At 41.0% G+C, this 27,169-nt stretch overlaps 2 protein-coding genes across 8 annotated transcripts in view; one reads left to right on the plus strand and one right to left on the minus strand.

The window, feature by feature from the left end:
• LOC130206856 (cilia- and flagella-associated protein 46-like) overlaps nucleotides 1–27,169 on the plus strand; it is a 233,052-nt gene that overhangs the window by 169,631 nt on the left and 36,252 nt on the right. The gene's annotated exons all lie outside the window — the stretch shown is intronic.
• LOC130206845 (collagen alpha-1(XIX) chain) overlaps nucleotides 1–27,169 on the minus strand; it is a 93,259-nt gene that overhangs the window by 9,840 nt on the left and 56,250 nt on the right. For all 5 annotated transcript variants that reach the window (XM_056435049.1, XM_056435047.1, XM_056435048.1 and 2 more), the window contains 28 exons: nucleotides 27,102–27,146; nucleotides 26,218–26,241; nucleotides 23,059–23,088; nucleotides 21,919–21,954; nucleotides 20,896–20,940; nucleotides 20,389–20,442; nucleotides 19,855–19,908; nucleotides 17,997–18,059; nucleotides 14,984–15,025; nucleotides 14,200–14,277; nucleotides 13,775–13,810; nucleotides 13,527–13,580; nucleotides 13,261–13,314; nucleotides 12,551–12,592; nucleotides 9,336–9,440; nucleotides 9,108–9,161; nucleotides 8,303–8,356; nucleotides 7,128–7,181; nucleotides 6,953–7,006; nucleotides 6,469–6,513; nucleotides 5,400–5,450; nucleotides 5,244–5,288; nucleotides 4,256–4,282; nucleotides 2,915–2,968; nucleotides 1,638–1,682; nucleotides 1,282–1,326; nucleotides 1,122–1,184; nucleotides 667–702 (listed from right to left, as the gene is read on the minus strand). In XM_056435049.1, the coding sequence (XP_056291024.1) occupies nucleotides 667–702; nucleotides 1,122–1,184; nucleotides 1,282–1,326; nucleotides 1,638–1,682; nucleotides 2,915–2,968; nucleotides 4,256–4,282; nucleotides 5,244–5,288; nucleotides 5,400–5,450; nucleotides 6,469–6,513; nucleotides 6,953–7,006; nucleotides 7,128–7,181; nucleotides 8,303–8,356; nucleotides 9,108–9,161; nucleotides 9,336–9,440; nucleotides 12,551–12,592; nucleotides 13,261–13,314; nucleotides 13,527–13,580; nucleotides 13,775–13,810; nucleotides 14,200–14,277; nucleotides 14,984–15,025; nucleotides 17,997–18,059; nucleotides 19,855–19,908; nucleotides 20,389–20,442; nucleotides 20,896–20,940; nucleotides 21,919–21,954; nucleotides 23,059–23,088; nucleotides 26,218–26,241; nucleotides 27,102–27,146 (1,389 nt within the window). The remainder of the gene's footprint in view (nucleotides 1–666; nucleotides 703–1,121; nucleotides 1,185–1,281; nucleotides 1,327–1,637; nucleotides 1,683–2,914; nucleotides 2,969–4,255; nucleotides 4,283–5,243; nucleotides 5,289–5,399; nucleotides 5,451–6,468; nucleotides 6,514–6,952; nucleotides 7,007–7,127; nucleotides 7,182–8,302; nucleotides 8,357–9,107; nucleotides 9,162–9,335; nucleotides 9,441–12,550; nucleotides 12,593–13,260; nucleotides 13,315–13,526; nucleotides 13,581–13,774; nucleotides 13,811–14,199; nucleotides 14,278–14,983; nucleotides 15,026–17,996; nucleotides 18,060–19,854; nucleotides 19,909–20,388; nucleotides 20,443–20,895; nucleotides 20,941–21,918; nucleotides 21,955–23,058; nucleotides 23,089–26,217; nucleotides 26,242–27,101; nucleotides 27,147–27,169) is intronic.

Consider the following 27,169-nt stretch of genomic DNA (forward strand, 5'->3'; position numbering starts at 1 on the left):
CTGGAACTATTGCAGAAAGACATGAGGGCAAAGCTGTATAAGGGCTTTATGCAATGCTGATATTTTGGTGTAAGAATATTAACTAAAAATAATAAGCAAACAATGAACTGTTGGGGTTGTCATTAAGGTGCAACACATATTTGTAAATCAGAGAGCAGTCAAACCAGTTTGATATTAGACTGGGTAATGTGTTAGTAATGGGAATTCATAGCAGATCTTCTCTGCATGCTGTGAGCCCATCCTGTGTGAGTCTGTGTAAATAGTGTATAATATATTTGATCAGTCACCAAAAAGTATTTGTTTAAATTTTAGCCAGGTTCATCAAACGGGAAAATGCACATTTAATAAAATGTCTACTGCCGTCTATTACAACGTTGTATCATTCCCTGAAAGCATTAACTCTATAATTAGTTTTAAAAAGAGTAAAAGTCAACAACACCTTAAATCTGCAGCATTTCATTTAGTTTTTATCATTGAAATCTCAAATATGCAAATAGGTTTAATGCACTCAGGATGCTGTAGCTAGAGGGATGGGGGCTGGGGGCAGGGTGGGGGTGGGGGAGAAAGAGGGGTGGAGGATAAAAATCTGCTGTGCCATCTTTCCGCAGCTCGGCTGATGTGAAGTACTTTCTATAAGGGGATTTGCAACGTGTTCGCACAACTCACCTCGTATCCAGGAGTTCCATCTTTTCCAGGTCTCCCCTGCTCAAACAAAGACATTTTATATCAGCTCCCACCTTCGATTGGATCAGCACTGTTGCACTCCTAGTAATCTCCACAGTTAATGAGATATCTCAACCGAGGGATAATGATCCTGATTGCTGTGCGAACACTGTTCCATTGTGCGCTTACAGGCAAAATTACAGAAACCATCTCTGATGGTAATTACATAGAGGGTTGCAATCATCTCCAGGACCAGTGAACATACATATTTATCCATATTGTCTTTGCATCAAGTTTGTTCTTCCCTATGATGGCAAAAGCAGCTACTGATGTAAAGGACCAGTGTGTTATTCAAAGCATTAATGCTGTTGCAGCCCGGACATTACCGGAGGGGGCTGTTGCAACAGCTAGTCGTGATTTCATAGGGGAAAGCAACAAAATTCATGAAGCATCCTTACAGCAACACCTTGGGGTCCCTCGGGCCCTGGGAATCCTGTCTCTCCGAGCGGCCCTCTCTCACCCTGTCAGGGAACAGAGACACTCGCCGTGTCAGTCTGCGGTGACAAAGAAATGACACGTGGATTGACAGCTCAAAGAGAGTTAGAGGCTGAGGCTCACCGGCTCTCCTGAGATCCCGGGCTCTCCACGAGTGCTGGGCTTCCCCTGTCAATCACAACACAGGAAGAGAACAGGCCGCGTTTGACAGGTCCTCCATGGTGTCCTATCTACAGCCCCGCTGCAGCCTCCCGTTCATAATGTATCAACCACTTTACGGTAGCTTCACAGGGAATCCACTGAGCAGGCCAAAGGTATATGTTCGAGTTATTAATGGGAGTGGTCTTGTGTTATGGCACTTGTGCTGTGTGCTTTGTGAAACACCATCGAATTGTTGCCGGCAGCGGACTCAAACAAGCCAGGTGATGCAGCAAGGAGGAGTGTGAGTAGGCGTAAATTATTCTCAAACAAATACTTACTGGAGGACCTTGTATCCCAGGTAGACCAGGCAAACCGTTATCACCCTGAGGGAAACATGACAGCAGCGTCAGATACATGACAGAAAGAATACATACACCATGGTCAAGCAGACAGAGACAAACTCTCTAAAACTGTGTCTCATGGTCATTCCTGGGTTTGGACCAATGCAATGGAAATAGCCTTTAAAACACAAGTCTCTACTTAAAAAGATCACAGATATGGAGTCATGATCAACAACCTCCTTTTGAACTTAAAGCCCCATAATGGAGTTTTTCCCTTGGAGCGCCCCTTCAGTTTTGGAGGTATTTAACGTTTACTTCAGTGTCGTAAATACCCAGTTACGATAGATGCAGCCTCGCATACACTTGTATTGATGACCAGACGAAGTCAGAAACCAAGAAATGATGTCAACCGATAAGGTAAGAATATTCAAAGATTTTACATAAATATGACTGCATAGTTTTATTCATTGTGATATCGGAGATGAATGCTAACATAACCAAAAGAATGACAACATTTAGTTTAGATGGAATACCGATCGCGTTTTCAGCCTATATACGTTGTTTTCTAAATGTTTGAATGTGGAGTACGTGTGATCGAATACAATATTGTTGACAACACCAAAAAGCGACATATTCATAATTTACATTGGAACGTGTAATTCATTACAAGAGACTTCGCTTGCTTCGCCCTTATACTGTAGCTGCGAGCGTGGACTGGCACTATATGACATTGCGTAATCACTGCCAGAAAGCAGGTCAAAGTACATCCGCCCCGGATCGGGCGGCCCCAGAATCCTACATAGCGGAGTTATTTCCCCACAGACCCCCGATGGCAATGCCGGAGGCGCAAATCGCCATATTAAAAGTCATTGTAGCGGCACAATTATTTTCAAGCTGTTATTTTAAGGTACAATTGTTGCATAATGTTACTGTAAGTCTTCACATTTCAACGACAAACACTTTGCATATGTCACACAAATGTGTGTCACATACATATATTTATATATTTGAAGAAATATATTTGAATAAAACAAGTGATTCCAAACACAATTATTTCCCCTTAAGTTGACTCATAACTACAACATAATCGTATATTGTGTTTTTACTTTCACACTTGAAACTTGTATTAATAGTTTTGTAGCTGGAAATCTCGTTTTCAAAAATAAAATCTTGAAATGCTCTGTAATGAGAAGAAGTACAGCGAACGCCTCCCTATGTAATCAGGGTAGGTCACGGTGGCTCATGAGACGCTCTGGGCTGATACTGTTGCTTACCTTGGCACCGGGTAGCCCTTCAAGCCCGGGTAATCCCATTGCTCCTGGTTCCCCCTGCGAGGGAAAAGCACACCACTGGCTGTGTCACGACAAAAAAAAGTCTCTCCTGCTATCGACTGAGGGCTCGTAGTTCCCCCTTCTTTTTGCAACCGAGAATGATGCTATATCTGTCTGTTTGCTGATGAGCTACTGGCAGGAAAAGGGAATCCTTTTCAAACAAGCACATGTAGATCAAAGCGACATAAAGGCAAGTAAATCCAATTCTGCAGGAGCACATTTCCATCTCGCCTCTTGATATTCTCTGTGAGCTACAAGTACAACACTTCGTGTGTCAATATGAATCTAATCCTGAGAGGGCGATACTTCGACCTGCGTGTATTACATGATGCATGCTGTCACACCTTGGAGGCTACAGCAGGGATAACAAAGAGCCTCATGTGACAATGACAATCAGACTTGTGCTTTCTGGCCTAAATATAGAGACCCATTCCGAGTACTCGAGCAAGTGATGGCCTCTATCTACCTCATCTTGCTCAAGCGGCCATGGTTGCCATTACACAGAATAGAAGGGCAACCGGTGCTGACATAGACGGATTGTGCAGGTAATTGTCACACATGTAGATTGTCATGAATAAGCGAGTGCGACGAAGGGGAGAGTGGGCCAAGACAGAGGATCAGCTGTGAGACAGATTGGGGCAATTCCACCACAGCACTGAAACCGCTCACACAATTTATTAAAATGTCAAATTAACATCCTGGTGAAAAATCACTGTGCAACAAAACAATAAAAAATGCAATTGGCCCCGTGAGAATAAAGAATTCAAGTTGATGGCGTCGAATTGTTTCCATGTCTTCGTGGCGTGGTTTCGGGCATCAGTATGGGGAGGAAGGGCATTTCAAGTGCAGAAAGAGTTCACAGGTTCCCACCGGCAAGACAATATGTTACAGCAGTTTCATATTTCCGTCAGTCTGCCCCAGGGCAGCTGTGGCTACTGATGTAGCTTACCACCACCGGTATGACTGTGTGTGTGTATGACTACTGGACTCTGGACTCTGTAAGCGACTTCGGGTATTTAGAGAAGCGCTAGATAAAATTGAAGGTTATTATTATTATTATTATATTTGCAAGAGACATGCTCCTCTTTTCTCTGTTTGTTGGAGTTCTCCTGCGAGTGGTTAAGTGTTCATGCTTGAGGGCGTCTTGACTTATGCTGTAGAGAACCACAGAGACAGTGATAGAAAGCAACAGGAACCTCTGGCTTCTCTATTTTTTGGGCAGCACAAAAGAATAGACAAATACTTCATAAAATATATATTCCAGAATGAAAAGCTTCTACTCACCACAAGTCCTTCGTCTCCCTTGGGACCCTTAGACAAAAGAGAGAAAAAGGACTTATTTCTCCCATGAATGAGACAACTGCTACGGTAAAAATCACAAATGTAGTCTGAAATGATATGTGGGGAGTGTAGGTTGGTGTCACCAAAATGTATCGCATTCAATATGGCTCCATTTGTCTCACAATTTATGTCTGTAAATCATGCTTACATAATATTCTATGACACTGCAGAGACTGTGGTCTTTCTTTAAGCAAGATTTGAAATGATCAGGATCATATAATCCAGTGTGGTTTTCACACATGCTTAACATACACTGGTCATGCATGTTTACATGTTCAGAAAAGCATGTCCGCATTTTATACACAAATAAAGGAGAAGTATTGATCCAATCGGCCGTTTGTCCTTCTTAACGCTGATGAAGATGCTCTTGGAGCTGTTGGCCTGTAATGGGGGGGGGGGGGGGAGGTACAGCGAGAAGCTCCCTCAAGATTGAGCTGTGGCTCATGTGCATTGTGCACTGGGGAAATTGGAGTGTCTATTTTGTTCCCACCCTTAGTGTTGGTGGATGGATGCCTGCGGGGCCTGTGACTGAATGTCTCCCAAGAGACTGGACACGATTATAAGCTGTCTGATAAGCGGAGCGGGGAGGGGGGGGGGGAGCTGATAAGCAAATCGGACCACTTCAGTTTGGCAACTGAACTTCTAAGTCCATTTTCCACATCAATGTTGTCGTGTGTCCTGGGGCAGGTCAGAAACACCTGTTTGACATCCAGGAAGCCTCTTGGCCTTCCCCAAACACCGGCTCTCCATGGCCATGATGGACTGATATGGCCTCAGTAGACAAGATAACTTTGGAGGGCTGGTCGGGTTATTTGGTATTCAGCTCTCTCAGGTTCTGCGGCTCTTACGGTGTCAACGTGCCAGTGTGCTTGTGATTCTCCCCGGTACGCTGTAAAGGATTTGCTTCAGGCATAACCATGATTATTCTTACCGGAGCACCAGGAGCTCCAGGGGTTCCTAAAATAGCTCCACCACTCTGAAAAGACATTTGTTTTAATGTTGTGTTACGATGTGGGTCAAACACATTTAAAATCACAATCACGTACAATGGATCACAATGACATTATCGCTGAGTTGAAGTCTTTACCTGCAGCTTGTACAGACTGCTCATCCCATTGCCCTCCACATGGGGTACGCCCTGAAACACAATCAACAGTAAGTCTCCTCTCAGTTACTCCTCACTGTTCGGTGAGTTTTAGGCACCGAGGGTCTTTACAGAAACACGGTACAGTAGGTCTGGAGCACTTGCACACTGCTAAGCCCGTAAACACTACATGAGAGATCAATAGCTCATTTGGTGAATTCACAAAGAGAGGGAAGGAGTGTGGAATAGAGAGAGCGAAAAGCGGAAGAAAAAAAACAGATGGAAGAGTGGACTAAATAGTCCTCGAGCCTCTGGTTATTCAGGAAACGAGTGTTTCAGAAACACAAAAGAGTGATTAAAAGAGATCCGGGTTTGAGAACTCGGTAATCGCGTCTTCTTGGCGAGTATTAGCACATAAAAGAATGTTTTTCCCATGATAGATTGGTAGAGGGCAGCTATTGTAAATGTAGACGGATCCAAGGTTCTCATTTAGAAGCGAGCGGATGCCTGCGCCCTTTTCAGGCCACTGAGCCATCCCCTGTCCTCCCAGACTGCAGTTTATGAGACCGGGGTGGGTGGGTGGGGGGGCATGGAAGGTTCAAGGGGACGGCTGATGAATTATAGATTTGTCTTTAGAAGTGCTTACTCACTGGCCTTTTAAAGGGTACGATCAAGATTCAATGCCAGTGAGCAGGTCGCCACAATTTCATCACATTTGTGCCTGTTTGTCAGTTATGTGTTTCTCGTGACACTAAATACTGTTCGACTGGGCAAAATAAATATAAGCGCAATGATGGTTATTTCGGTAGGAAGAGATGCCAATGCAAGGTTTGGGATCTAACCTTTACTTATTTATCTTGGGAAAAGAAGATATTTGGATAGTGCTAAGAAACGCAGGATGATTAAACGTTTTCAATGTGTGTTGAATGAGTGGCTTTAAGTCTGTAACCTTAAGAAGGACGAAGGTTAAATGTGTGGAAAAATAATAAATACACTGCATTTAAGTTGATGGAGGGCGTCATAGAAGCTATGACCTTAATGGAGGGCTCTTGTTGATGCAGGGGGAACTTACCGGAGGCCCAGGAAGCCCTGGTCTGCCTGAGGGTCCTTCATTTCCCTGCCAAACACAAACCGGAGGAGTTGTTAAGAATGTGTAAATAGAAACGCACATAAAGCACAACAGCCTGCTGATGTCATCCAATGATAAGGAACCTCATTTGCCAACTCTGATACTCAATCTTAGATTCCTTTAAGAGATCTGTTTTCACTCTCTTTGATGCAAATAGCTATCATTAAAAACTTTGAATTATTTCATAAAACATTTACATTTTATCAATCCATCTTAAATATATACGATACAACGAAATTCTAAGGGGAACAACATAGATTTACAAAGTTATGTACACTCCCTGGCAAAACCATTTCTTCATAGGCTACAGGCTTTGAGCCATGAATACTTGCAATGCAAATGAGCAAACTTACAGTTTTAAATGAGTCGTAAAGCCCCGTAAGCCGCACAGTATATAGATAAATGCTCATATCGTACAACACCTTACTTTTCCTCCTCTGCCTCCGAGGGGGCCCATCGGCCCAGGTCTACCCATTAGCCCCTGAAACACAACAGCATCCTTTTGTCAGCATTGACCTGAGATTAAGGAACTCACACATGTTGAGATACAATAAACATACAAAAGTATTTAGTGTCACAAAATAATCAAAAAAAATTCTTACTGTGGCCCCTGTGCGACCAGCCACACCAGGAAGTCCAGGTACACCAGAAGTCCCCTGGAGGTCACAAAGTGGATCACCGTTTTGTAAAATAATGTCTCACTTCTGAAACTGAATATTTGCATTCATATTTTACAGCAACACTGGACATACAAGTATATCTCCTTGACTCATTTAAAAACATTATGGAGAATTACAGCTGGAGGAAAACTAATTTAATTGTGCAAACTAGAACTCAATCAAGATGTGTGCGTCACACCTGTTCAGGATGTTGAATTGTGATGGAAAGATACGATCTACTTCATTGTGATCACAAAGCAGCTCACACTTTTACAGATGTGTTGTCATTTGTGCAAAGTAAAACTGACAGTGATATACCGCAATAAGCAATGTGGGTCGTGTTCCCTACGGACGGAGCGGCTTCTGTAAACCTAAAGGGTGAAGTGTGATGTAATGGCCCGAGTCTTATCCAATGTATTGATGCATGGAACAGATTTCTAGGAATCCATTATACACAAAAATCCCAGAAATAATACGGCCATAGCGATTGTAACTGTACTGAAGATAAAACAAAATATAAATAATGAAACTTTTCTTTTCACGCAACAACTGCTAGGATTACGTTCACCGTGTCTTATCGCTATAGCAACATTGGACATGCAGCAGCTCTGCACATTTGTCTAGATATGGTAATTCTGTATTGTTGGTTGTATCTTATAGATGGCCTTGCACTTGTTTATCTCAATGATTTATTTGATCATTGGAAAAAAGAAGGATAACAGGGGTATCACACATGTTTTATTAAGCCTATAAAATCTGGTAACAAGTCGGCCAGTTAGTGAAAATATCCTGCCATTGCAGTTCAATGCTGGAGGTTGACCTATGAAATGCTTCCCAGCTCCTCTACAGAGTGCCTCGTTTTTTAATTAGCCCAGACACATACACATGCAGGGCAAGCTCTTTTTTAGAGGAGCTCCTCGGAGTGCTCCAGACACGCGGCACTGTGGAGGGCTTCTCACGGCTCTTTTGAAAACAGACTTTCAGAGGCTTGAAGACGATGCAGACATTACAATATATTTACATTCTTTTGAAAAAGCAACTTCTCAATGTCACAGAGACTTCCGGATGGTTAGATAACGACTGGATTAATTTGTTTGGAGTCAACTTTTTTCACTCACCTCATCGCCTTTATCTCCTGAGGGGCCTGAGAACCCTCTCTCTCCTTTTACTCCCTGCAGAGAGGCAGAACCAATGAGGGAGGGGGACGTGTTTTTCACCTGACATGAAAAGGCCTACAACTAAAGGCTGAAGGGTGTAAACATCACACAACTTGAAATAGCCTAGCCGTGGTACGACACTGTATCCATAGCAGCAGCTTCTGCAGCGAGCACGTACGAGTGTGTGAAGAACAATAAGAGTGGTAGAACAGCTGGTTAGGCTTAGAGACAACCTCAAAGACTATTTAGGGAGGCGTTCGTCAATGTAGATCTCTCTATATTCAATTAAACACACATTTTAATCAACAATATTTGAATGAAGCTTTTAGTGTTGTAGAATTTTTCTGAATAATTAATTTAGATCTAAATGAACATTTCGATTTAAAAATGTTCTTATTACCTTCGCATTGAATATGCGGAAAGTTATGTTTTGATCGCCGTGTATTTATTTATTTGTATGCGTGTTCCTCGCATAACAAAAAAAGTTTTTAACCGAATCGCATGAAATTTGGTGGGATGATTGGTTATTATCCGGGGACCATTTGATTAGATTTTGGGATAGATCGGGTCAAAGGTCAAGATCATGGAAAGGTCAAAATCTTCTTTTTACCATATTGCACGGTCAATTTGTATCCAATTGGCATGCAACTGATGCCAAAATGTTCATAATTCAATGCCCGATCTTGTGATATGCGAAGCTATGCGCTCTACCGAGTGCCCATTCTAGTTATGCGAGTGTATTTATGCTGTATACTCCCTTTCCTACCTTCGGGCCTTCTTTTCCAGGGTTACCTATAGGACCTCTTCCTCCTGGATCCCCCTGTTAGATATAGACGTACACAATGAATATGGGTGTAAGCACACATACTCTGAAAGTATTCAATAAGCAACCCCAAGAGGAAATATAACACGTGTAGTGCAAAGTAGCGTGGTCCGTTAACATGTTTACAGCCTCTGTTCCAACTGGCCCGCCATGCTGAGGAGTCACTCGTACCTTTTCTCCCACGAGGCCTTCTACTCCTAGCGCTCCGTGGGACCCCTTCTCTCCCTTCTGCCCAGGAAGCCCCGGGGTTCTCGTCTGGCACACACTGCAGGCATTCTGCCAGCGCAGGAAAAGCAGGAAGCAAAAGTGGTGGCACAGATAAGATTTCATGAGCTGGAGCGCAGCATTTTTGCCCTTTATTAAGTCACATTCCCTAGGCGGAGGATAAGACCCCAACTGACACCAAGTATTCTCTAAATGTCTGGAGAGCAGAATAATGTGAACCCACCAAGAGTGTCTCTGAGAGTGCCTCTCATCTGGGTGAGGGGTGAACTTTGTCAAACTCATTTACTGTGACATTTAGGCGAGAATTTTAAATATCATTGTTTCTGATCCAGACTAGGTATAGGCACTGCACCTTCTAGAATTATATTTAAAAGCTCTCAGTTAGAGGTAAGCAATAGAAACAGGCACAGTGCACCATTAAACAGAAGCCGAGTCTGAAATACAAAATCGAGATTAATCGGCTCATTTAATTATCATCCGAGGAAATGTTATCAATAAAGCAATATAAGGAGAGCATGCTATTATTGAGTATGCACAAGCACATAACTAATTTGAATGTGCTGGTCATTGTTTGTGCCATCAGGATGTTGGGTTAGGGCAGTGGTTCTCAAGCTATGGGGCGCGACCCTCAAGTTGACTGCCAGGTACTACAGATGGGGCGCGGGGGGCAGCGCGGAGAACTTCACATACTACAAAAGTATGTGTAAATATTTACATTAGGGTTTGGCGTTAACTGGTTACGCTTGCGCATGCGCGATCGCGACGTCACAGATGGCGCGCAGACCATGGCAGGGAAAAGGAAGCGCTTGCAGGCGCTGGTCAAGAGTGTCTCTCCAATGGACACACTGTCATACACAGAGAAGCGCTAGATGTGCACTGAACTACACGAGGGTTTGACCGATGCTATCATCCATACATACAGTATTCTACTGAGGTGGACTCAGTTTATTATTTATTTTATCTTTGTCATGTTACAGATGTATATCCTTTTTGGATTCAAATGTATTAATTCAATTATAATTATTAAGTTGGCTGATGAATCATTTCTGATAAAAATTGGCCTATCTTAGTGACATATTTGGAAAGCTGAATGAATTCAATCTTCATCTTCAAGGCAGAGAGCAGCAGCTTCCTCAGACCAGATCAGGTTTCACTGAAGCTGAGATGTGGGTCAGGAGACTTGATCAATGCATTATTGATTCTTTTGATAATCTGAGTAAATATGAGTGAATGAGTGAAATATAACTAATACTGATACAACGTGATGGCTCACAGTGTTTTGCACTTCATTGGTTTGAAAAGATATTTAGTGTAACACTCAGTAAATCTCTTTATTTGCACATATTGTTATTATCTTAAAAAACAGATGTTTAATTCAATTCAATTCAGTTTATTTTGTATAGCCCATTCTCACAAAATACAAATTTGCCTCAGAGTGCTTATATCCAGTGCAAAACATGTTAATTGCAGCCACAATAAGCTATTTGCCAAATATTTGTTATTTTTTGCACAACTTCATTGACATTGTTTTTGTCTACTGGTGTAATCTGGTTTAATTAAAAGTAAATTTAATTTTCTTAATTTTCATATTTTAAAAAGCACAGATGGAAGAGTCACGCAAAGTTGTTATTTCAATAAAAATTCACCATGGACCATTTAGTTACAATTGTGTTGGGACGGTGGGGCACGAACATCTTTCTTCCTCCAAAGTGGGGCTCGGCAGAAAAAGCTTGAGAACTACTGGCTTAGGGTTACAGTGAATCTAACAGAGCAATTATTGTCAAAGTAACATGCATTTGGCATTCGGAATTATTCTCACTATTTAGCTAAGTGCTGTCATGCAGGTAACGTGATTTAGTAAGGTGACTAACCTGCATCAACCAGGAGGAGAACAAGAATAAATCTTAAATTTGGCTGGACTTTGATAGAAATGGCCATTATGAAAGGTAAAAGCCACAAAGGAATCTCAGGTAATAAAGGCTGACAGATGAAAAGTGTTTCACATTACTTTGGGACCTTGCGGTGCCAGTGCAAATTCTGCATTTGGTCAGTGAATGATGAAAAAAAATTAGGGGCAATTTCCAACCTTTAAAAATGAGAAAGCGCAAGTCTGGTGCTTTTCAGGACAATACTTCTTTCAAGTCTTTAGAAAGAGCATTCTTAGAGCATTCAACATTTGGTAATTGGAGGTGAAGGTTTAAGTGACAAGGGAAATCTAACTGAGGAAATTAAATTAAAGCATTTTAGAAGCTGGAGAAGTGAGTGCTACTCGGCTTATTTTGGGTTTTGGGGTATTGCAGGGGATTTGAAATATATAGAATAGTGTGTTTGAAACAGTGGTGCACACCAGGTTTCACCATGGTTGATCAAACTCACTTCCTGTACACATATCTATAAGATGCCCTGTTGTTCTGCCAGATTCATGTTTATTTTTGCATCTATAAATAAGCATTTTTATGAATTAATGCTAAATAGTTATGCTGTCATGGAGTTATAACCACATGATGATTTTGTATTTTTCTTATCTATCTACATTGATAAAAGTTAAATATTTAGATCTGACATTGAAAGAATGTGAAGTTAATTTAATTTAAAGGACAAACACAATGAATGACTGGCTTTATGCTTTCCCATTAGGACAGTATTGTCGTCACTCAGTATAATTATCCCCTAAATTGTGTATGTAGGTTTTTATTTTGTGTATGCAGCATCCACGAGCAAAGAGAAACAACCAATTATCGACAGCATTTCACACTTTTTAACAATTCACACTACAAAAGCTTTTTTACACGAGGGATGCCTGCTGTGAAATAAACTAATATAAAAATGTGTAAAACTCTTCATATTGTGAAAGGATCATTGCCACATAGGAAAAACATTCAATAAAACTAGATGTTTAATTGACCTGCTGTGTTCATCTTGGTGTCATACAGTATGGCTTGGCAGTGCACCTGTGGAGAATAAGTAAGCCTGGATTTCTTTTCTACACTTACTTCTCCCAGTCACCCTGATAGAGACATCGCTCTACTGCTGATAGCATCCATACATTGATCAAATAGTTCTCTTTAAAATCAACAAATATAAATAATTTGTAACCAATAACTTAGGATACCCGCTGCATGCTTGTGAAAAACTGTGAGTATCATTGAAAGATGAAATACCTTGAGAAATGCGCCTATGTCTCCAACAATAGGCAGGGCAGTCTGTCAACGGAAAAACAACAAAACACTCAATGAAACACAACCAGTCGGAATTTCAAAGCTAATAAATCCTTCATGTTTTAGAAATATTCTGTTTTTGTTTGTTTGGTGCCAATGCATCATCTAAATTGCTCAAAACAAAAAATATTTAACAAATTTCTGTTTCAGTGTTTTGTTTGTAGTTCTGCAACACTTGAGGAAAGAGTTTAATAACTTTGTAGGATGGAAGACAGTCTTTAAATCTACAAAAAATAGTGTTCTCTGGAGCTGAAGAAAACAGTTGGAATTGCAGCCCAATTATCTTTTTAAAATATTGAATGGACAATAAATGGGTTTCATGGCTATTCACCATGCACACATATCAATAGGTCAACATGCTAAATAACCACAGGTTGGATGCAGCAGCAGCAGCACTTGTATTGTACTCACACTGAAGCTATTCGAACTATAGTACATGTTGCTTACTTGAAACGCATGAAAAGACATGACGGAGACAAAACTACATTTTCCTGAAAGTGATGTTGGTTTGTGAACGGCAGGACGAGCTGCTAATCATTTAAAAACTAAAGCTGCACTGTGACCAGTGACTTGGACTTTAAGTTTAGCTCAGTTCTTCTTGCTGATCAGTGATGGTGAACTGCAGAAAGCAAAAATGAGATATCCTCACTTACTGGTGCACCTCGCGGTCCAGCAGGGCCCATGAGTCCTGGTCTACCAGGGGAACCCTGTAAAAGACAAAGAAAGGAGTTAACGATCCTCCTGGCGACGATAGCAGACATAGACCCCTCACAGTGGGCGGGAATCCAGGAGTCCAGGAGCCGTACGTGTTCATCCACAGTGGACACTGACATTATTTACGTTTTCAGCTGTCTTTGATCTGGAGATACCATATATGAGGGAGGGAATAAGAGTGAACGCACAGAGTGATCTCACTCACCTCTCTTCCTGGAGCTCCGGGAGGGCCAGATAAACCTGGGGTTCCGCGAGGGCCCTGAGAAACATGCAGACACCGCCGCGTTTAACAATCCTGCTTTACACAACCAGATAACAAGTGATAAACACTGCGGAATGTTATTTATATTGTAAAATAATTGCATGGCCGCTGGCCACAGCATCAATATGCTGCAAACCGGTAAAAATAAACTTGTTGTTGGAGGTGTTGTTGATTCACAATTTTCCACATACCTCAACTCCCGGCTTTCCTGGGGGTCCCATGCGGCCCTGAAAACACATCACACATCTTGTTAACACTATCAGCCCTCCAGCCCCCAGGATCCAATAAAGGAATTGTGTTGGACACCTCTTGCTCTATTGATTGTCTGTCTCCAACAATCCTGTATCTCAAAAATGAAAGCAGACTCGCTCACAATCAAATGTGATCTAGGTTCAAACTGGATGTGCAGAGCATGCACAATGATGGAAGAGTGCAGCACGCCAGCACCTCACAGTAATAACCATAATGTTCCTCTGAGAGTCCATCTAATGAACACTGATCTTGATATTCAAACATGATCTCATTCTTTAGATGACTTAATACAATAATCTGAAGGTATCATATTTTGAAATAAATCATTTTGGAGACAAACCAACTCATACGACATCTTACTCACAGGCGAGCCGGTGATACTCTCTCCGGGTTCGCCTTTTTCAGCGAGGTCTCCTGGCAGTCCTGGGACACCTCTCTCCCCCTGAAATACAGAGAAGCGGTCAGGGGGGTTTTAGTGTTGGTGAATCCAGAAGTCATGATCAGTCATTAACTATTCACACTCCGCCCACGCTCATCTTCCCTTTATGCTTTGCCTTGAAGGGTAAGAAACACAAGTATGCTCAATGTATTCGGCATGCACATGTTCATTATGCATTTCATTTGAACTCCAGCGTGTGTTGGGATACGTGATATGTTCACATGTATCATTATCTACTCCAAGACAAAAGCTAGTTAGTGAAGAAGCAGAGAGGTCCAAACAGTGAGCTGAAAGTAATTAAATACACTTTTGAAATAGATTCTAAAATGTATTGCTACATAGTTGAAATAGCTCAACGTAGTGAATACATCTTATAGTTATGGATAAATGGAAAGAAGATCAGGCTTCAACCAAATATTATGAACATGCTTATAATATCCACTTTTAAATGATTGACAATGTTAAATCACATCCAATTTAAATCAATCGATTTAAAGAACACATTTCAAACATCAATGGTTCATATGACAGGGCGGGAGAGTTAAGTCTGAACAACCTGAACTCTAGCTGCACATGAACATGTTTTTTTCAGCAGTATTAATGTAAAACACACAGTTGCCATAAATATCACTTGTCCGTGTGCAGGTTATAACCGTGAGCAGTGTAGATGAGTGAGTCTGCGATGCTCCGTGACAGCTGTGCTTCCTACCTTGGGCCCTCGAGTCCCTCTGGTCAGAGACAATCCACCGTCCTACAACACAAAGTGAAGCAGACATCAGAATACGGATTCACCGACATTCGTCAGCAACTCACTGAGACCCGAGGCGCGGCCCAAAAAAGCTGTTCTGGAGGACTGGAATTAAAAGAAGAAGATTGAATCTGTACGAGCTACAATCCACAGTGCAAACAGTCCGAACGCAGCATTATGAGCTTTTGTTGAAAGCTGTTTACAACATGTTGAATAGTTTCTGTGCACAGAAGCAGACTGATACGGCCATTTCAGAGAAAAACCCAGATTGGAATCCAGGCTACTGTGAGTGTTATTTACTGTACGACTCTGATGAGACATTGATTTCTGTGGTCAGCATGTGATAGTGTTACTAGTCCTCCAGTGCACAATGTGAATTAGCTGTACAGAACTTGGATTTAAATTAACACAGCAATTCTACAGTTTTTTTTAACATACCAATTAACTGAAACAATTTCGAAAGTATAGAACAATTTAAGACTAATAATATGACTGCATTTTCTTTTCTTTTTTTTCAAGAAAAGATCCCATTAGACATTACACAATGGCACTGAGACAAACCTTTGGATCAGTGGTTGGGAATAGAGGAAGACTGCTAATCCATGCAAATAATAAAAGTCAAAAGAAAAGGAAATTGTTCATTATTCATTTAAAGGAGAAATCAATAAAGTGACATTAACTACTTGAGCACGCTATTAAAGACTCTTAGACCATTTGCATTCAATTCTGTTCATTGCCTTTTCTAATTTTTTTGTCTGAAATAAGAAAGACCATAACATGTAAAAAATCCATTTTCCTCCGATACCTCCAAACATTAAAAGACTTTCAGCTTCAATGCAGAAGGACGTCCGCTCTAAAAGAGAGCTCCCCATGACACTTGTCCCTGAGAAAATTGTATGTATATACAGTATATATATATATATATTAGGGCTGTGAAATGATTACAAATTTTAATCAAATTAATCACAGGTTTCTGTGGATTAATCATGATTAATCACATATTACCGATATTCTTGGTATATTTTTGTGAGAACATAAAGATTTATGACAAAAGACGGATATATACATTTATACATTCTTTTTTAATTCATAATGGTGCTGTAACTCAGCAGTTATTTAGCAGTTCTCTTCCATATGGAACATTAATATATATTCATCCGAAACAGAATGTTTAAACAGAATTTTTTTCTCTATTTTGTCAACCATTAACTCCACCATGATACAATCTAAAGGCCCTCCTAGCTCGTCTTCCTTTAGCAGCTGTAGAGGCAAACTAACTCTGTGGGTTTTCTTCATGAACTGGGGTCATGATTAAAGGGACGGATGTTTTCATTAATCAAGAACGAAAGTCGGAGGTTCGAAGACGATCAGATACCGTCATAGTTCCGACCATAAACGATGCCAACTAGCGATCCGGCGGCGTTATTCCCATGACCCGCCGGGCAGCATCAGGGGAACCAAAATCTTTGGGTTCCGGGGGGAGTGACTTTTTTTCGCTCCGTCCCGATGCGCGCACACAGCTCTGCGGCGCGCGAGACGGAGAGCCGAGAAGTGTTAACGCGACACGTAGAGACAGAAATGACATGCTGCTGTGTAGATACGATCAACAACAGACGTTTAGTTTAATAAAAGAACAAAGACGTGCGGGCGGAGATTTCAGGGGGGCGGGCCAATTTTTTAAAATGTCATGCGATCTCCCATACTACGCCGCGATCGACTGGTAGATCGCGATCGACGTGTTGAGACCCCTGATCTAGAGGAAGTAAAAGTCGTAACAAGGTTTCCGTAGGTGAACCTGCGGAAGGATCATTACCGATGAACAGCACGACCGTCTGCATGAGAGCGGACAGAGTTCAGATTGAATAGGTACTGTATATTGGAAGCTCATTCTGCGCATGCGTTAAATACGTTAAAAGAAAATAACTAATTAATCCTGTAATTTAATCATAACGCGTTAACGCGTTATTTTTCACAGCTCTAATATATATATATATATATATATATATATACAGGACTGTCTCAGAAAATTAGAATATTGTGATGAAGTTCTTTATTTTGTACATGCAAAAAAAAAAAAAAAAAATGTCATGCATTCTGATTCACAAATCAACTGAAATATTGGCCTAAGATTATTCTCTTTATTTGATGCTGAAAAATATTAACAATTCAAAAAAAATCAAATATCCTAAATAAAATATATATCAATAGAAAGTAAAGGTATACTAGAACAAAATTAAACAAATCCTGAGTTTTGACAATATTAAAAAATAAAGGCTTGCTTGCAATCAGTTGTTGATTAATGAATCCAGAATGCATGACATTTTTTTTTTTTTTTAATTGCTACAGAAAAAAAAAACTTTATACTGTATATACATAGCAATTATCACAGTGCTGGAGTAGATTTAAATGGTTAAAGATGTAAATCTTGCCATATTTACTCTGCTAAACACACTACTCGTTGCTTGATGAGTAGGTCTGTTATCGGTTAATGGTCACTTGAGCGTTTCCTCACACAAACACACATGATTGTTTAAAGCCATACAGCACTTGCCATTGATTGAGGAGGGCAAGCGACGTCACCCAGGGCTGAGGCTGCACACGTGCCGCCGTGTTTTGGGTACGCTATAATGAACATTTTTATATGCAAAGCCATGCCCATAAAACAGAGTGCTTCAACAGATATAAGCTCCAGAGTGGGAGGATAGGTGATTACCCAGGCTGGGGTTATCAAATGGTGGATTACTTAATGGCATTGCATCTCCATAATGTCATGGCAGCTACACAGTGAGAGCATCTTGATTCTTGTAGCTTTGTTGCTGCTCTTCCAGCAGTCTGCAAAGGATACATACCTGAGGAACATCGGTTGAATGGTTGTTTTCCTGTTCTACACTTTCTATGTTTATGCCCTGAGACTCAGGGGCAAAAAGCCAACAGGGTTAGCTGAAAGTGACTTTCTAAACATGATAGTACGCACCATATATCCAGCTCCAGGCTCACCCTTAGATCCCTGTGGCCCCAGCACTCCAGCAGAGTCCCCCTACCAACCCAAAAACAGACATTTCTTTATAAACAAAATGTCAGACTGGCTGTCACCTCAGCGATGCAAAGGGTGAACTCCATTCCACACAGGGAGGTGAGTGAGGAATGGTCTGCAGGGGGAAGCAGGGGCACACAACCTTTACCTGGATCATTCGGCACATTAATAAGCATACATGTTAAGATAGTTTGTTAGAGGGGACAGCTCTAACATATATTTGGTGCCCATACCAACAATTAATTAAGAGTAGCTACTCTACCATAAGGCTTATATGCATATTTCAGATGTCCTTTGAAATAGACTAAAAATGCACTCAAAGCACTTTTATACTACTTGCCATTCACCTATTCACATCTATTCATACACTGATGCAAGGACATATCAACGTGTACTAGCGGGCCCGGGGATCAAACAGCCAATCCTCCGATTGAAGGACACATTTCTATCACCATTTTCTAGAAGATTTTTAACCTTGGATCGCATATATTCTACATTTAAAAGTCAATATCATCATTATAACCAAGATCCCGTGGTCTGAACCCAATGTAAATTTGATGAAAAGGCATTAAAATACAACTTTTATATATAGTCAGGATATAGCCATGTTACAAATAATACATATCTCTCTTGAATATTGATCAATACTTATATATGACTGGAGAGTTGCATGCTATACAGGTATAGCAATTGTAAATGCAGGGCCCATTAGCTTTATGAGACTTGTACAGTTGGGTTTCAGCCAGAGGAATATATTGTTATAAAGCTCAACAAGTTCCCCCCAGAGAGATTGGACCAAAATGGCTGATGACTCCATGAGGCTCGCATTGACTTCCTGTCAATCTAAACTAAACTAAATTTAAATCTTCCATTTCTGGCAAAAATAACATAAAGAACATATATTTGTGTCAGTGTGACTGTGAAATGTGAAGTCTGACTGCTTCTTCTCTTACACTCTGCACTTCAGTGCCTTCGAGTGTCTTATCGCAATGTTAGTGGCATCACTTTGCTCTAGACACAGAAGGATTGCGAATAATTTTTTTAACGATTAATTACTGAGGATCCGTCTGACTTTGGTGACCATCTGGACTTGTTCTAAAGCTGTCAAAATTTAAATTTGGCCAATACTTCAGTTTATGATAAAAAGGCACACAAAAATGGGCATTCCCATCAGTCACCGCTCCTACTTAAACTACGATAGGGAACATCAAATTATCTGCAGCATCTTAGAATGCTGATGTTGGCATTTAGCTCAAAGCACTCCTGTTCCTAAGATCAGAGCGTGTTTAGCAGATTTATGTTTCGTATTCACGGAGCTTGTCTCGAAGTAGGCCCCTGCTAGCAGTCTTTATGCTAAGCTAAGTTCTCTTGGCTCCAGCTGCATATTTAGCGTAGGGACATTGCTTGTCTTTTCACATCTCTTTATAGACTACCACGTAGTCCTGGTTTCATTTCTCATCCCGATAGTGTAACAGAGTGACTCCTTTGGGTGTGGAGTCTCAAATATAGTTTTTTTTATTTTGACGAGTGACAAACACCAAGAAATATGTGTCTCAGCTGCACACTCTTCCACTTTGTTTGGAACAAGTGTGACTGCATGAAGAAATGTGTGTAGGCCTACAGAGAGCAGAGTTCTCAAAGGCAGGAACACAGAGTTAAACCCTGATTGAGAATGGCTTGCAGTGCCAGGAATCTGAAAGGTGTCTCCTCGAGTTGTTTAGCATGTTCAACGTGTGATAAAACATCAAACGCTTCATATTTTTCACTGAGGTGAGAACTCGATTTGAAGTTTACCTACCTTTTCTCCTCTCAGGCCATCTCTCCCAGGCAACCCTGCCGTCACTGGCGAGCCCTGTTAATAGTGGTGAAGAGAGACACATCTATCACCAGGCCTTCATCTCGTCACACGCATTTATCTCCTCCTCCTCATTGCTTCAGCAGGCTGCCGTGTGCCAACATAATTTTCCTTAGCCAGGATTTATGAAATGCCTCTTTTCGCTCCCTGCTTTTGAGTAAAGACAGATGCTCATTACCGAAGCAGGTGTGTAGAACAGATTGAGCCTCTGCCTCCGTTGCTGGCATAAAGAGCTTAGATTTGCCTCTTTCCACTAATTAATTTTGAAATTTGATTACTGATCGTCTGTGTAAAAATTCTGGATTTTTCTCTCGACTTCCTCTCTGTCTCTGCCTGTTGAGGTTTATCTGTTTATCTCTCTCTTTCCTTTTGGCAGGCTGACCTAGAGAGTAGAGGATATGGCAGGGTGACAGATAAGGCAATGAAAGAAAGGAAGGCTTGACATGAAGGGTTAGTGTCTAGTGCCAATATACTTACTGGCTCGCCTGGGAGTCCTGGGAGACCAGTGGGTCCAGGCAGGCCTTGCTTACCCTGGCAAACAAAGGAAATCAGTCGTTTGGGCTATTTTCTTTCTTTGTTTGGTGACAGATTTGTCTGAGCTTTCAAATGTTACAGCCCAGCCTGCTAGACTGGACACGACTTTGGAGAATAATTCAATCAGCAGTGTTGTTTCAGTGCCACCCTTTGCTACCTTCCTAATAAGCCATGGTTGGTTTCATGGTAATTACTGTATGACGAGGATATCATCATGACTGAGGAACAGTAGGTCCTGGCGCACATCGTATTTTAAATGCAAGCTTATATCCCGGTTATGTCGTTATTATAGATAAGCTCTTCATGGTACAATTTAATGAGTTCAACTTTGAACTTCTGAAATGTGAAATCTTCGTCTCACTCACTGTTGTTTAAATTCAGCAGGTTTTTTGTCTCCGTTTGACCTCCTGAAAGTGGTAGAGCTGACATAAGATAAATACAAAGACTCACCTCTGGTCCTTGATCCCCCTTGAGTCCTGGCGGCCCGATGTTTCCCTGCAATCGCACCAACAAAGAGTAAGTAAGAGGTATGGGGGAGGAAGGAACACGGAGGAGAAACACATTCGTCAAAAAAACAATATGTGAATTCAAGATAGAAAAGATTGTCGAGGTATAAAAGACAACAACATAAAAGATCGAAGGTGTGTCGCTATTGAAATTTGAAGGTTCTTTGACAACAGCTCAAGAATACCAAAAGGGATATTTATGATTTATGGAAAGATGTCGTGCTGGACTTGGAGTTGACTGTATGTCAAAGAAAGACCTTTTTTTTCATACAACACAATTTGTCATGTCTCGTCGGTTATGTTAAGTTTTAGGTTTTAGTCCTGTTTTCCATGTCCGCTTTTATTTTGTAGTAACTGTCTTCTCTCGTTTCAGAAACTTTATTTCCTGCCCCGGTGTTTCCTCGTTAGTGTGATTGCCTGCTCCAGCCCTGATTGTGTCCATCTGTTCCCCATTTCCTCATGTATTTTAAGCCTGTGTCTACCTGTGTCTTGTGTCAGATCGTCTTGTCTCAAGTCTCCTCCTGATCCGTCTAGTCTAAGTAATTGTTGTTCATGTTAGTGTAGTCTTTTGTCCTGGTTTGCAGTTTCCAGTGTAGCTGTGATTTTGTTTATACTTTGATCTAGTCTTTTTCCCAGCAAAGCTGTGATTTTCTGTTTTTTCTAAACCCGATCTTAGTTTCCTGCTCAGCAGCAACTTTAAGTTGCACTTTGTTTTTTTGGGGACTTCCTATGTTTAAATAAACCCTTTTGATTGCCCTGAACTTTGGAGTCGTGCTCTTGGGTCCTGTTTTTGAGTCGTGACACAATTGGCTTTCATCATCAATATGTATACTGCTTACAGCTTCACCCTGTTGTTAACGTTGTCGCACAACAAAGAGTGAAAACGGGTGTAAGAGACTGCGGCTGTATTCTGTTGGCAGTGGATACTGAAGTTCTAGTGTGTGGGTTCATTCTTACAACAAGTTACCTTGAAGCCTTGCAGTCCTTGAGTTCCCCTCTCGCCCTTTAGAACGTGAAGGAGATAGACAACAATCATTTCTCAAAAAGTGCATAAAGAAAACAGTCATGAAAGCCATTCCTTCTGCTGACTGGGGTTAGGCCTAAAACAATGTCCTAAAGGACCTTCATGAAGAAGCTTTGTTATCGTGTGAAAGTTAACAGTGTTTCATTTACCAAGTTATTGCTTCTTCACTGAGAATGTGAATACAATACTATGTGATACCATATGGAACATTGTATGCTCTAGTCTTTATACCACTTATACACTCATCCTGAAGTCCCAAAAACAATCGTACACCAATGTCTTTTGTGTTCCACCTCGGTGGTGCACAAAGGCCTGAACACACTGCGTATTAACATGCGTCTTGAGTGATCCGATCACCAGTGAACAGCTCTAAGTGTATTCAGGTTTGAATGCATGCAACATGCATTGAGGACGATGGTATATTGGGCCGTACATGGTCACATTCTTTTTGCAGTCTTTAAGCAAATATATCCTGGGCCGCCTTGGACCACCTACTCAACAGACATCTTCTGCGGAAGTATATACTCCACGGCGTGAATACTAAAGTGCGATATTACAAGTGCATCAAACATCTTGGGCGATTTGGTTTGCCTGGAACACACCAAGCAATAGACCCAGTCTGTATTGTTTGGATTTCTTCTTCTTCTTTTCAATTCTGGCAGACAAGGCACGGCAAGGGCATCATTGCCTCCCGCCAGTTAAAAACAACAATTTATTTGGTCTTTGCAAACAGGAATGATGTATGTGTGTATTTGCATATAGAGCTGGGAAGTGAGATCCAATCACAAGGTAAGGGGTCACTTGAGACGCAGTTGAGATGCATTCTAATGCCAGATGTGAACTGGCGCACTTATGGCTGCCCACTTGTGATCTTGGGATATCAAACTCATCTGAGCAGCAGATGATGTTTAGGCGTTCTTTCCGAATCAATTGTCAACACAGCTTTTGTTGAGGTCACATAAGAAATAGAAACCTGATTGCACGCTGTGGTGTCATATGGTGGATGCAATCAAAACTAATACAAATACGGAGTTTCTTATAATGAAATTGAGAAATACAGTAATAATGAGGGAACATATTTACCTCATCTCCCTTTTGGGTGTTCATTTCAACCTACAGCACAAGACAAAACCAACCACTTTAGAATCTGACTGAAGTGAACATTGTTTACAATATGAGAAGGAACCAGACACCATGAACTAACATTTCAAGTGTTATGATATAAACAGCTGCTTAAAGTTCCAGAGAGCTGTCTTAACCCTTGTGTTGCCTTAGGGTCATTTTGACCCGAATCAATATTACACCCTCCCCCCGCCTTTGGGTCATTTTGACCCGATTCAATGTTTCACCCTCCTGTTACCTTTATATTTACTAACATATTTTACCCTTTGGGTTCAATTTGACGCCAGCAATTAAAACCTCCAGAAAATTATTAGAATTAATATTGTTTTCCAAGTTTAAGTGTGAGGCACTTTATGTTTGTTTGTTGACTACCGAAAGAACACCGACATTAAACATTGAATGGGGTCAAATTAATCCTAAAGCGGGGGGAGGGTGTAATATTGATTCGGGTCAAAATGACCCTAAGGCAACACAAGGGTTAAGCCGTGAGCTATCATCACCTAGAAGTAGAGAAAAAGACAGTGTTCCCTGAGCAGTTTCCATTCATCATTCAATTACTGCAAGTGAAAGCTGTTTGAAGACAATAGCGGTACAAATGTTTTCTTTGGTTAACAAATATATTTTAAAAATCCTTTCTAGTGAGAATGCTTGTCACTGAAGATAAAAGGGATTGTTTATTTGGATTGCTCATGATGACATTTCTTTGTTGACATTGGAATCTAGATAATAAAAGCAGGTGACGCGGGCACATCGAGATACAATCTGGGTTTGAGATGCAGGAATAAAATCAGGGTGCAAATTGCACACAATGTTTCAAAAGCGAGGTCAATGTTTAAAACCCAGTGAATTAAATAAAGCAATCAAACATTGCAAAGCAATCTATGAGAGCAAATTATCCATCTATAATAATCAGAACTCATTACATCTTAATGTCTGTGGGCCCCTGGTATTGCGTTAACCACATGTTTCATGTTGCAGTCATAACTACTTCAGTCTTGGGTGGTTTTGGTATAACGAGCAAAGAAGCAAGAGGCAACAGAAGCAATCTTGGATTACACAACAAGATGGGGGACATATTGGTTCTAGTATGTGCCAGTGAGCCCTTTGAGAGTGTTACTGTGATAAAGGGCGGTACAAGTAAACTGGAAATGAAACCCTCCTTAGGAAGCAACGCTAAAAATAACCTTTGGTCAGGGACTGCATCCCTTACTGCCCCTGTGGATTGTCTGCATAATCAGTCAACCTTTAACCTGCAGTCACTCACCCAGCAGCAGCTGTCAACTTGCTTTGCCTCCGATGCTGAACAGTGCCTCAGATCACAAATGTCAGCCAGATATATTTTCGCTTCAGAACAGTGAAATGCCGCATAGGCTAGAACCTTTTAGTCAGAATAAAAACCTGTTTCAGTTCAATAGATTATCAAACTCTATGGTAAAGCAACACTGGCAGCAATAAAAAATGGACAGCCTCAGAGCTGAAAAGACCGTTTTGCCACTTAACCCTTCTGTTACCTTTCGGGTCAATTTGACCCCATTCAATGTTTAATGTCGGTGTTCTTTGGGGTCAATTTGACCCCAGGCTGTTTTTCACTGTGTCAAACATAGAAGAAATATCAACTTTTTTATATATTTAAAGGGCTATTTAGGTAGTCAACAACATAAAGTACCTCACATTTAAACTTGGACAACAATATTAATTCTAATAATTTTCTGGAGGTTTTAATTGCTGGGGTCAAATTGACCCCGAGGGTTAAAATATGTTAGTAAATGTAAAGGTAACAGGAGGGTTAAACAGGGTTGGGGGAAGAAATAGTCACGCATGCCTTTAAGCCCACTGCTCCTCCCCGTCACTAATAAACAGAGGCACAAGGTTTATGAAGGGAGGGTAATGATCCACACCCTTGCTTCTGCTGTGTATGGGAAATCAATGCTTAACTGCCAAAATTATCTTCCATGCGAAAGCAGAGCATAGGCAGAGACTAGTACTAAATATTCAAACAGCCTCATTTATCAAATGACAAATGTTTTCCCCTCTGCTGTGTGCTATACGATTGTGTACACCTCCTAGATCGCGGGTGGCCCATACCTCATTGCATAACAATTAACGCAACTGACTATTTTCGTTTTCATCGAACATTTCTTTGTCTCGCTTCCCCGGTTGAGATACAATTTGAATTTGTTTCGAACAAGCATTAAAAGCGCCTCCATTGATATCTATTATTAGTAATGCAGTTGGTGATGGGAAGACAGAAGCCAGTGAAACCAGTTGAGTGTGAGCGAAATTTGTTCACTATGTAATTAAGTTGTCACATTTCCATATGAATTGCTTGCTAACAAGCGATGAGAGTGAGAATACCAATGAAAGCAATCAAACTATATTTCCAAGCTCGTGTCTGACGCACGTCTTGAGAATCAAAACCCATTAGGACGGAGTCATCTAAACATCAACCCGCCCCTCACTTTGTAACATGTGAACTCCAACACCATGTTTTCATCTGAAACTGTTTTACTTGTGTCCTCATGGAGTTGCAGCATGCCTTTGGAGTCATGTCTGCCCCCTCGCAGATCGTTTACTGATTTGTCACAATGAGTTTCTGACTTTGAAATGTCGAAGCAATGAGTTCTATCATCCCAGCACCACCCACCCTGTGTCACCTTCACCGTACATCAGACAGCCACCATGACATCAGGCTTTTTGTGCTTTTATCCGTTTCGCTCCTAAAAGCAGCAGTACTGTGGTGTCCTCCAACAAAATGCCTTTTACTATAATTTACAATTATGGACACGTCATGTTCTGCACGGCCCCCATTAATTCACGCTGTAAAGATTTTTTGTTCCGAGTGAAAGATTACAACATCAGTGGGTAGATAGGAAGAGGAAATCACAGTTCACAGCTTGCAGTGCCTGTTCTTCCTGAGAGAAATTCAACAGAACTAATCTCCACTGTCCATGTTTCATGACCTTTATCAAGACTGATCCACTGTTGTATTTAAAAAAAAAAAAAATCTTAAAACTACATATCTAAAGACAGGAAAATGACGACAGCATAAATAAAATGTCGTACTAATTGACAATGAACAATACTCTGTAGCGTAAGTTTTCTGAACTATATTGTACTTACGGGACCAGGAGGACCAACATCACCCTGAGAATAGAAACAAATAATTCATCACTACAAATAAAAGACTGATAGACACAGAGAGATGGAGACAGTAACAAAAACAGGTACACTAATAGAAAAAAAAATACACAGCAAAAACACACTTGAGAACCTACTCCTGAAAGCAAGACCTCAAACAGCTACATTAATTAATTCAGAGCAACAATAGAAGGGGCAATAACATGACCAGACTTCAGAGAAAATACTAGCTCGCTTATTAAGTGATGTGAGAAGAGGCATGTGATGAGTGGAAAGAAAAAAACGAGAAGCATTGCATGTGCATCATGTAGAACAATGGTGTGTGTGTGTGCGTGTAGCAATATATACATACACACACACTGAGTATAGCCCTTTTAATTGGCTCATTGGGTGCTCCAGGGAACCGAAGATGGTTCTTAATTGTGATGCATTGCATTTGGGAGCCTCTGCTCTTCCATTCATAATTTACAAGCTATAACTTGTGTGCTTTTAACGAAACAAGAACAAAGCACAACATCTGCATGTATAAAGTACCATTACTGAAAAGTACTCTGTGAACACATGCAATACCGTGCTGAGCATTACATACACACAAACTACACGTTTCTCCAAATGTGCAATTTTCATAACAGAAAATGTTTAGTTTAAAATTCCCATGTGGATTTGTAGCATACACCTTAATCCTGGGAACATAAGGATTTAAGGATTTGGTTAAACAAGTCGCACAGCTCATGTGCAATTGACCATGCTTTATTCTCATGTTGTGGGCATGTGCGCACACAAACACACGCACACACGCACATGAACACACACACGCAAACACGGTGAATCAAGATGTATGGCACTTTAGAGTTGATACAACTTACTTTGTGTCCTTTCATCCCGCCGGCCCCTTCAGTCCCGGGCTGACCCTGTGGAAAGAGGCCTTGGTCAA

Source organism: Pseudoliparis swirei, chromosome 17, assembly GCF_029220125.1.
Source record: "Pseudoliparis swirei isolate HS2019 ecotype Mariana Trench chromosome 17, NWPU_hadal_v1, whole genome shotgun sequence".
Lineage (NCBI taxonomy): Eukaryota > Metazoa > Chordata > Actinopteri > Perciformes > Liparidae > Pseudoliparis > Pseudoliparis swirei.